Source organism: Cyprinodon tularosa, unplaced genomic scaffold (genome assembly GCF_016077235.1).
Source record: "Cyprinodon tularosa strain WSP-4 unplaced genomic scaffold, ASM1607723v1 ctg1210, whole genome shotgun sequence".
In the NCBI taxonomy this organism is placed as follows: Eukaryota; Metazoa; Chordata; class Actinopteri; order Cyprinodontiformes; family Cyprinodontidae; genus Cyprinodon; species Cyprinodon tularosa.
This window is the reverse complement of record NW_024038016.1, coordinates 56,721-67,460: the sequence shown is the minus strand read 5'-3', so window position 1 is coordinate 67,460 and position 10,740 is coordinate 56,721. Positions and strand designations below refer to the sequence as shown.

The following is a 10,740-nucleotide window of genomic DNA, read 5'->3' as shown; positions in this document are numbered from 1 at the left end:
CCTGAGGAAGATGCATCCTCTGATCCTTTCTGATGCTTCAGTGAGGAAAATGTCTCTGCTGCATTTTAAACTCTGACAGCAGCAGAGCTTCTACCTTCAGTCCAGGAAGCAGAGATGGAGAAGCTGAGCTGATTAATGGCTGCAGCTGCAGAGGCTGTTCTGCTCTCTCATTAGTCTTTGGGACCATCTCCTTCCAAAGCACGGGGCGAACCCAGGCCCCGCTGCCTCGCTGTGACTGATGAGTCTGATTATCTTCATAAAGTCCTGTGGGAAGAGGTCGGTCATCTCGTTTAGGAGGAACTGACTCCCAGCGGCAGCTTCAAACCCTGTAAACCCTCCCAGCATCAACCAGCAGTGATTCTGATCCTAAATGCAGACAGAATCTCAGGGTTCGATGGAGTCGGTTCACAGAACGAGCTTCCAAAGAGCAGCTTCCTGAAAAAAACCACAAGCTTAAAAGTTTACACACCAGTCAGAGGACAGAACAACTGAAGTTTCCCATCAGAGGTGCAGTCCCTGAACGCACCCCTCAGAGGGATGAAGCTCCATGTTTGACTGAAGATTACTGACAGCTAATTAGCTCTAATGCTGCTAATGAGAGCGTCCATGTTTACCCAGAGACATCAGAGCCCCGTCAGATTAAAGGAGTAATCCGCTCAAATCTCTCCCAGCAGCACCAAGTGTTTGCCTTCCTCTGAGGAAACAGGAGGCTCTCTGTCTGCAAACACGCACAGCAGGAACAGGCAGCCACAACTACGCCTCAGAGACCAGAACTGGACTACAGAGGGGAAGATCCGCCGCATGAGCAGAACCCAACTGCAACAAATGGTCAGCAGGTGGCGCCACACCTGGCTACCTGAAAAAAGGGAGAGTTCTTCTAATTTCTTGGGTCTCTGTCCACTCAGTCCGATCTCAAACTACGTCTGTTTGGAATAAACAGCTTGAAGTAGGAAAGAAGCATCCAGCCTGTTGAGGGAAGCCGTCCCTGCAGCCAGGATCTGTGAGCGGCGGAGGTTGTATCATGATACGGACTGTCTGGACCATCCTACTTCCCCCGATGGCAGAGATGGTGAAGAAACACCAGCAAAGGTTTCAGAGGATCTTCTGCTGCCTTCAGGAACAAACCTTCTCCAAAGGAACTCCCAAAGAACCGGCTGAAGAGGAGGAGAGTGCAGCTGCTGGAGCAGCCTACCTGCAGATTCGGACCCGTCCTCCACAGGAAGCGCTAATGGAGGAGGGATGATTCCTGCTCTGTCAGAAGGTCTTTGGAGAAGGACTGAGATCATGAACCCAAATGTCTGCAGCAAACAGGTTCTACTTTTAACAGAAACACTCCATGGTAACTTCTGGTCCTGGCTCTGTCTCCATGGTAACCTCTCCTGTGACCTGGCTATGTCTCCATGGTAACCTCTCCTGTTACCTGGCTATGTCACCATGGTAACCTCAGAGGGTACCTAGATCTGTCACCATGGTAACAGTAACCTTAGCTGGTATCTGGCTTCGTTACCAAGCTGTTGTGGCTCTTTCAGCCGGTACCTGGCTACGTTGTCATGGTAACCTCAGCTGTTACCTAGCTGTGTTTTCATAGCTATGTTGCCATGGTAACCTCACCTGGTACCTGGCCTTGTTGCCGTGGTAACTGGTACTATGAGAGGGGCCGTGATGCTATGAGCAGCTCTAGAAATCAGCCTCGATATTTATTTACTAAAAAGAAAAACAAAATGATGCCATTTTTGTTTTTCTTTGATTTCAGGTACGTTCATCGTTAATTTCTCTGGTGTTCTACGACGTTTAGTGACATGGGATTTTTGTGGTTTAATTATCTGCAGCTCTCTGCAGCAGAACGGTGACTGTGTGGTTGGGTTCTGGTCTCTGCTTCGTTCCTGAGGTCATCGGAGGAGAAGCTCTCCTGTCCTGTTGTTGCTCCCAGCTCTGATTCTAACGGCGGTTCTTTCGAACTATCATGTTTAATCATCCTGCCTGACGTCCAGCTGACGATCGCTCTCTGTCCTTCAACATGGTTTAGGGGGTCAAAGGTCAGAGCAGCGTCTGCTGAAACAATCTGTCCGCTGGCTAACATCCATCACACGCAGACGGCTCCCTGCAGAACCTGACCTCCACCTGCAGCTTCCAGCATCCAGACAGGAAACATGCAGCTGCTGACAGGGAGGCAGCGTGATGGATGGGAGCAGGAGGGCCTGATCGCCAGCTTCCTCAGCCGTCGGACAGTCCGCTTTACTGCCATCACCAAAGTAAAGACGTAAACACAGAGGATGCTTTGTCAAAAAATAAAACATCAAAAATAAAAAATATTTCAAAAAGTGCAGAAAGTAGAGCCATGAGAAGACGTTTGTGAAAGTCTGAATGTTTGTCGGTGGTTCCAGTTCCGCATCATTCACATGTTTATGTATCTGCTGATTCATCCAGTTTTGGTTTAATGTTTTTCTTTGGATTAAACTTTAAATAAGAGAAAAGATTTAGGAAACATCAGTGATAGAAATATTTGCTCTGTTTGAATTCATGGCCTCAGAAGGCCAGATTCAACGGACGATGACGTCATAGCGCGGCGCCGAGGTCTGGTCGGATTCCAAGAGTCCTCGTTATGCGACCTTAAAATGCGTCCTTCTTTTTGCCCGATTTCAAGGACGGGTCCGATGTATCCTCGCTATCCTTGGATATCCCAGGATTCATTGCGAGACCAAGCAAGCCGTGATCAGAGGAAAAAGGGAAATGGCGCAGAACAGTGGTGAATATTGGAAGTTCAGTTTAATATAATACAAGTCATTTAATAGTTCCGTCTGAGATGAATGAAAATAGTTGTTTTAATGGTTATTGAGTCAGATATGTGGCGGTAATGGGTTTGGCTGTAATTTAAGGACAGATTCTAATATATCTGCAGGGGGGGGGGGGACTATAAATCTGATAGGAGTTTATTTTTTTTATTGCTGTTTTGTACAAAATTAAGCAAAGCACAATATGCTTAACTAAGAATTTTTTGCTGAATATTAGAGATTTTGCAGATATATTTTTATACATACATTGTTTAGATTTACTTATATCTTTCTACCCCTTTTATAGAATAGAATAGAAAATCCCTTTATTGTCCCACAATTATTGAAAATGGTCACACAAATGAGGACTTTAGAAAAATGTATAAGAATAACATAATAGGGAAGAGTTAAAATATAAACAATACAATCCTGTAAATTGTTTTAACAATATAAAACTGGAGAATAAATAACTAATATGCAGCTATGGACATTTTTACAGTAATTAGAAAATAGCAGCAACATCAGAGATGTGCAGAATGACAGCAGCAGGTTATTTAACTGACGAAGGTAGAAATCATTACATTTGATTTTATCTGTTCCCGCTGGTTGGAACCTTTATTCCACTCTGGATTAAATCAGTCTTTGTTCACTTTATAATAAAAAATAAATAAAGAAAGAAACACTTTTGAAAACTTCGGTTTTCATTCTTTTCCTTTGTGTATCACGGTTGCTAAGCAACAGAGCCTACGGTGGTAAAACCCGCTGAAGGGTAGACCTGGTCGAATTCACAGCCAGAACTCTTCTGGTCTCCTTATTTTCACGGACTTGGAAGGATCCAGTCCAGGTAGACCGGATCCTCAGAGGATCCAGTCCAGGTAGACCGGATCCTCAGAGGATCCAGTCCAGGTAGACCGGATCCTCAGAGGATCCAGTCCAGGAATTCGAACTCAGCCATTTTCTCAGAAACTCCTCATTTTATATTTTAGCTCCATTTATGTTCTCTAGTCCCTGAGAATTCATTCAAACTCGCAGTGATAAATATCTTTAACCGTAATGATGATAGAATCCTCTTGTTTTACCTCATTCTGACCTCTGACCCCAGCAGAGCGGTGTTATACCGCCATCTTCTGTCGGATCCCAGCAACTGCCCTTATTTAGGTGAAAATATGTAGAAGATTAAAAATGTGTTTATCCTAAAATAATGATAAAGGTTGGAAGAAGCAGGAGGACATATTGAGGACAGGTCTGTAACAGAATGGCATCACGCTGGAGATCAGATTATGGTTTATAATATTCAGAGGGTCAGGCAGGATGAGAACAGAGTTATTATTGGATCAGTTTTAACCTTTAACCCTTTATAAGGTAAGTTACTGGTTTTAATCACTGCCTACCCCCAACATATGGAGTCCCCCCCTCCCTCACTCAGTGAGGTCTAGAAGCATAAGATCTATATCCAGCCATCCAGCATAGATCCTGCTACATGGCTGCACATCTGATTTTGGCATTAGACCAATTAGACAAACCCTTGAATGATCGATTAACTACTGGACATTAAGCTGAAAAAAGAAGCTAATTGAAAAGTTAAAAAGTAAAGTTAAAAAGTGAATCATTTTAGTCAACAATTATATTTAGGTTTATAAACTAAAAACTGTCAGTGCCAGTATCAGCATTAATGCCTCTAAGGTTATTGGACCAAAATAAAATGTGTTTCTTTCTCTCAGAGTTTTTTTCATGAATTTTTTTTGTTATTTTTCTTAATATATTCGGCCAAGTTGGTGTTTCTTGTTATTACAATGATATTCATTTTTGCCACGAAAAATATCCATATATTTTTATGTTACAAAGGTAATAAGGTTGTCCTGGATTCCAATAACACTATTGGCTGGAAATTTGCCCTATAAAGGGTTAATGATTCTGCTCATCATTATACTATAAATTAACAATTTTAAGATACATACAATGTTTTTTTTTTATTAAAGCTTAAATGACTCAAGCAGATATTAATAAAATCTATAAACATGGTGGGTTTTCTTGTGGAAATTTAGCTGAAAACCAGAAAATTCTCTAAAATGGCAACTTTATCCCTCATGTTCCTCTACTGGACAATACTTGTGATATGCAGAGCTATTCCTGTTACCCTAATTCCTCTTATCCAAAAAACTTTAATGCATCTTAATGTCACCTCAGTTCTACTCAAACTGATAATCACAGAGATAACAGACAGGAACTGTTACACTGATGTTCTTGGAAATACTTCAAATATTTCAATAATTGCAACAACAGCTTATCAGCAATGTATCACTCCTCACTGAGATGTGTTAAATATGCAGCCATAAACCAGAAGGAACAAAGGAATCTAAATGCATTTAATATTTTCATACTGCTGTTTGTTTATGGTCTAAATCTCCTCTCTGTATTTTTATTTAGCCCGATATATCATTAGTTTGTTCATCTGTAAGCTACTGTATTATAATCTACATTATATATAAAATAAAGTTAAAAGGACAAAAAAAAAAACCGAGAGCAATTAAAAATTCCAGGAAAAAGTTACAGAAATGATCTGATCAGCTTCCTATTTTATTCTGAAATGCTTTGACTAACCGCTTTTATTGTGAAAGGTTTAAGCGGAAGCTAGTTAGTAGCAGCCTCCCAGTTGATGGCGGTAATCTGTAAACTAAAACACCATAGAAGAAGAAGCAGCAGCAGCAGCTAGCTGGTTCCGAGGTTCGTTGAGTTCAGTGAGAAGCAGAGAACCATGGCCTACCAGCTGTACCGGAACACCACGCTGGGAAACAGCCTCCAAGAGAGTCTGGACGAACTCATCCAGGTGGTACCGGCAGAACACACCGAACCGAGCGGCTCGGAACCGGAGCAACAGCTGGAGGGGGGCTAGTTAGCCGTTAGCCGCGATGATCTAAAGCCTGATGTGTCAGAAAATGATCCAGATCTGCTTTTAAAGAACCACAAATGAAACCATTTAAAACCAGAGCTAAAGTTCTGCTGCTGTGGTTCGGTTCGGATAAAAACCATCAGATTTTCAGCTGCTTTCTGAGTCAGACTGGGTTTCTGTTCCCAATTCGGTTAAAGTATAAAAGTAAAACAATTAAAATCCTGTTTTTAATAGAATTTTAACCTGAGAGCAATGATGCTCTGGTTTGATGAATCAAATCATTTGGTAACTTTTAAATTTAATCAATTTAAAGCTAAAATTTATCGAAATAATTCTGAGTCATTCAGTGAAAATAGAAATCAGTGATTCTGAGAAGAACATCTGAAAAATCCATCACATCAAGGCTCCCCTGCTATTAATATGGATGGATATTATATTTATTTATATAGTTATTGGACTGGGTGTCAAATGGTAAGTTATTACCATTTTAGTGTTTTAAAGGCTGAAATTCACCTTTGAGTCTTTTTCCTTCAGTTTGTAGAAAAGTTCTGACCCAGAAATATGGGAACATTGATCCCAGTTGGTACCGATGAATCTGATTTCTATCATTCAGAACTTAAATCCAGTTCAGCTCCATGAAACAAACTGTTAAATCAGCTGATTTTCCTCTGTTACCCAGAAACCATCTGATCTTCTGATGGTTTAAAACTTCTGCTCCATCAGGCATTAGCTTTTATCGTTAACGTTCTCCGTGTTTTATCGTTAACGTTCTCCGTGTTTTATCGTTAACGTTCTCCGTGTTTTATCGTTAATGTTCTCTGTGTTTTATCGTTAACGTTCTCCATGTTTTATCGTTAACGTTCTCCGTGTTTTATCGTTAACGTTCTCCATGTTTTATCGTTAACGTTGTCCGTGTTTTATCGTTAACGTTGTCCGTGTTTTATCGTTAACGTTCTCCGTGTTTTATCGTTAATGTTCTCTGTGTTTTATCGTTAACGTTCTCCATGTTTTATCGTTAACGTTCTCCGTGTTTTATCGTTAACGTTGTCCGTGTTTTATCGTTAACGTTGTCCGTGTTTTATCGTTAACGTTGTCCGTGTTTTATCGTTAACGTTCTCCGTGTTTTATCGTTAACGTTCTCCGTGTTTTATCGTTAACGTTGTCCGTGTTTTATCGTTAACGTTGTCCGTGTTTTATCGTTAACGTTCTCCGTGTTTTATCGTTAACGTTCTCCGTGTTTTATCGTTAACGTTCTCCGTGTTTTATCGTTAACGTTCTCCGTGTTTTATCGTTAACGTTCTCCGTGTTTTATCGTTAACGTTCTCCGTGTTTTATCGTTAACGTTCTCCGTGTTTTATCGTTAACGTTCTCCGTGTTTTATCGTTAACGTTCTCCGTGTTTTATCGTTAACGTTCTCCGTGTTTTATCGTTAACGTTCTCCGTGTTTTATCGTTAACGTTGTCCGTGTTTTATCGTTAACGTTGTCCGTGTTTTATCGTTAACGTTGTCCGTGTTTTATCGTTAACGTTGTCCGTGTTTTATCGTTAACGTTGTTCGTGTTTTATCGTTAACGTTCTCCTTGTTTTATCGTTAACGTTCTCCGTGTTTTATCGTTAACGTTGTTCGTGTTTTATCGTTAACGTTGTCCGTGTTTTATCGTTAACGTTGTCCGTGTTTTATCGTTAACGTTGTCCGTGTTTTATCGTTAACGTTGTCCGTGTTTTATCGTTAACGTTGTCCGTGTTTTATCGTTAACGTTGTCCGTGTTTTATCGTTAACGTTGTCCGTGTTTTATCGTTAACGTTCTCCTTGTTTTATCGTTAACGTTGTCCGTGTTTTATCGTTAACGTTGTCCGTGTTTTATCGTTAACGTTGTCCGTGTTTTATCGTTAACGTTCTCCTTGTTTTATCGTTAACGTTCTCCTTGTTTTATCGTTAACGTTCTCCTTGTTTTATCGTTAACGTTGTCCGTGTTTTATCGTTAACGTTGTTCATGTTTTATCGTTAACGTTGTCCATTATACTAGCTTGTATAAACTTTAATCTGTTGCCATTTTTAGCTGAATAAGCTCCGTATGTCAAACAGATTTTTCGTTAGCATAATCTCTAATTATTTTAACCAACCCGTCTTCTTTCTTTCACTTAAACATGGAAGTAGCTGCTGGTTAATATTCACTGAGTGCTGCTGTGCGTCTCTCAGCTTAGCTACTCTCTACGCAGTGAAATGCGACAGCAAATCAGATGCCTCAAACCTGCTGATCCGATGATGTCACACTGAGAGGCGGGACACAGGAGCAGAGGGGGGAGGGGAAAACAAAAAAACACTGACGGAAAATGCTCTGAACACTGACAGCTGCAGCCAACCTCTGTTAGCTTTGGCTAAAGTAAATGAGCAGGAAGTGAGGAAAATGTCCACCCCAGTCCTTCAGAAAGTTACGCCTCTGAGTGCACCCGGGTTTTTGTTTTTAGATAAACTGCAGAGAGGATCCGACCCGCTTCAGTAGAACCCAGCTGAGCCCAAACTCTTCTCTAATGCTGACGCCTTGTCTGTGTTCAGACCCAGCAGATAACCCCCCAGCTGGCCCTGCAGGTCCTGCTGCAGTTCGACAAGGCCATCAACGCGGCGCTGGCCAGCCGGGTCCGGAACAGAGTCAACTTCAGGGTGAGTCTGTCCCGGGTCTGAACCGGTACCAGAGCTGTGCCTGGCTCCGCTGACCTGGGTCTGTTCTCTGTCCTCAGGGCTCCCTGAACACCTACAGGTTCTGTGACAATGTGTGGACGTTTGTTCTGAACGACGTGGAGTTCAGGGAGGTGACGGAGCTGGTGAAGGTCGACAAGGTCAAGATCGTCGCCTGCGATGGAAAGAGTGAGTCTCAGCAGAACCGCACCAGGACCGTATTGGTTCTGGACCTGCCAATGACCACAGAACCCAGACCAGCTGTAGGTTAGCGTGTGATCACATGACGATGCATTAATAAATGTCTCGTCCAAAACCAAAAAAAAAATCTCAGGCTTTTCCACTTCACGTTTCCACCACTTAAAGGGAAACGCCTTTTTTTTTCCATTGGTTCCTTGATTTTCCGTTATTCCATCATGTTCTACTCACCCATATGAATTTAGTGTCATCTGGAGCCGTTCTGAAGATATTCCGTTAGGTTATATCCAGTAACGTCTTCCTATGGGCAACGACTTGAAGGCACAAACTAAACTGTTCATCATTTATTCTTTATGGTACGCCAGCATTCAGAACATGGAGGCCAATCACTGTCCCCCAGACATCCACCGTTAGATTTTTATATTTATTCCCGGCTTTGTCCTGAAGATGCAAATTTTTTACACTTTTATGCATAAAGATGACTAACTTTACAGGCTTCTATAACCTCCTTAACAGACAGGTCTGTCACAGTCTGCAGGTTTTATCATCCGATCTAGCTCAGCAGCTGCAGTATAGGCTGTAGTACCAGGTCAGAGCAGCAGAGGGCGTAATAGACCACAGAGCAGGAAGAGAGGACCGGATCCATGGATCGTTCATCAGTAACGTTCTCCTTGTTCTCCTCCTCAGACTCGGGTTCCAACGCTGCAGAGTGACGCTCCTCCATCAGCCGGACTGTACATAATTTATACAGCAGTTACTCTGTGTGTGTTGTGTGTGTGTGTGTGGGGGGGGGGGGGGGGTGTTTTTTATTCATATCAGGATGTGTGTGTTCCGTTTGTCGAAGCATCTTTAATAATAAAAGTTGATGTAAAGCTGCAGACCGTTTGCTCCTCATTCCTAACAGAGTTCTGGGAGGTTCTGCTCTCTGGGTCAGTGTCTCCAACTGATCCATCGGGTCAAACCTGACTTAACTCTGATCCTGGGTCTATAGGTTCAGCTTATTTAAAAACAGGCCTCTGGAAGGTTCGGAAACTTTAAGAGGATCAGGAGCAGGAAGCAGCTCAACCAGAACCATGGAGACGGTCAGAGGAGCAAAAGTTTCTGTTGTTTACAGCTCTGCTCCGCATCAACATTTTTAAAACTGATAAAAATAAGACATTGAAATAAGTTTATTTCATCTTAACGAGTGGGTTAATACAATGACATGTCTTATGTTTACCCTTAAAATACGATTCCCTTGAAATAAGAAAATTTTTTACTTTTGAACAATAATCCTGATGCATTTGGAAACCATCTTAGTTGCATAAATCAAGAGAAAACACTTAATTCAATAGCCTGGGTGCCATTCCGAACTTAGTCCCGCCCACAAAGTTTGAGGTCGGGAAGTTCGGTCTGGCTCTGCTCCATAGTAGCGCGAGTATGATTGCCCACCCTCTGGCGATCCAATCAAATTGTCAGGGCGGGCTTTATACGATGATGGACAGATGACCAACAGTAACGTAATCAACCACGTCACCAAAGCGCGCTTGGGTGACAACAACAATGGCTGCCGCTGGAGAGTTGAGGTGAGTAGATTCTGCTATTAGGTCTGTTCTAGAAGATATCGACAGCAAATTAATTTTAAAAGAGGAACAGAGAAACGCGATCAAGTCTCATCTTCTTATTCTAGGCGTGAAACTGCACGCTTTGATTTTTGTTGACGACAACTATGCGTCGCTTAACATACGTCACGCACTCCGTTGCTCTTATTGGTTGTAGGTCTATCCAATTGAGTGCAGAGGCATTTTTTTCCTGGTTCGTTCGAAACACGCCCCATAATCACAGCTCTATGGAGCAGCATCAGACTCATTCTGACTAGAATTGAGTCGGACTACGTCAGGCTATTAATTCATGGCTTGAATGTGAATCTGACTGCAGTGCCTAACATGGCAATAAATCCACTTTTAAATAGTCTGAAGTTTAACTTTATTTTCAATATTCCTTTAAAGATGTAAAAAGATAAAGAAACGGTCGATGTGAATCATTCATTCTTACCAACCCCCCCTGCAATTACACTGGACCCCTCTAGGGGGCGTGTCCTCCCCTTTGGGAACCATCTTTAAAGGAAAAGTCGCTCATATTCAGAATCCAAACTTCTGAAAGTTCTTTAAATCTGAAATGATTCCATCCTGTTCAATAAATGATCAGTGTTTTTAATTCAGAGTA

The 10,740-nt window shown here is 41.9% G+C and overlaps 1 protein-coding gene across 1 annotated transcript; it reads left to right on the top strand.

Annotated features, from left to right (window-relative positions):
- The first annotated feature begins 5,428 nt into the window (after nt 1–5,428).
- On the top strand, nt 5,429–9,413 carry gtf2a2 (general transcription factor IIA, 2). Its single transcript, XM_038275759.1, has 4 exons — nt 5,429–5,598; nt 8,218–8,322; nt 8,400–8,526; nt 9,223–9,413. Exons 1-4 carry the CDS (start codon nt 5,527–5,529, stop codon nt 9,246–9,248), a joined length of 330 nt encoding a protein of 109 aa, XP_038131687.1. The 5' UTR covers nt 5,429–5,526; the 3' UTR covers nt 9,249–9,413.
- Nucleotides 9,414–10,740: the final 1,327 nt, after the last annotated feature.

What these genes read in the sequence shown, in the direction of transcription:
- gtf2a2 (XM_038275759.1), top strand. Translation starts at nt 5,527, where the DNA reads ATGGCCTACCAGCTGTACCGGAACACCACGCTGGGAAACAGCCTCCAA. An exon ending in GTCTGGACGAACTCATCCAG is followed by an intron (nt 5,599 to 8,217) that starts GTGGTACCGGCA and finishes GTCTGTGTTCAG; the next exon opens with ACCCAGCAGATAACCCCCCA. An exon ending in GGAACAGAGTCAACTTCAGG is followed by an intron (nt 8,323 to 8,399) that starts GTGAGTCTGTCC and finishes CTCTGTCCTCAG; the next exon opens with GGCTCCCTGAACACCTACAG.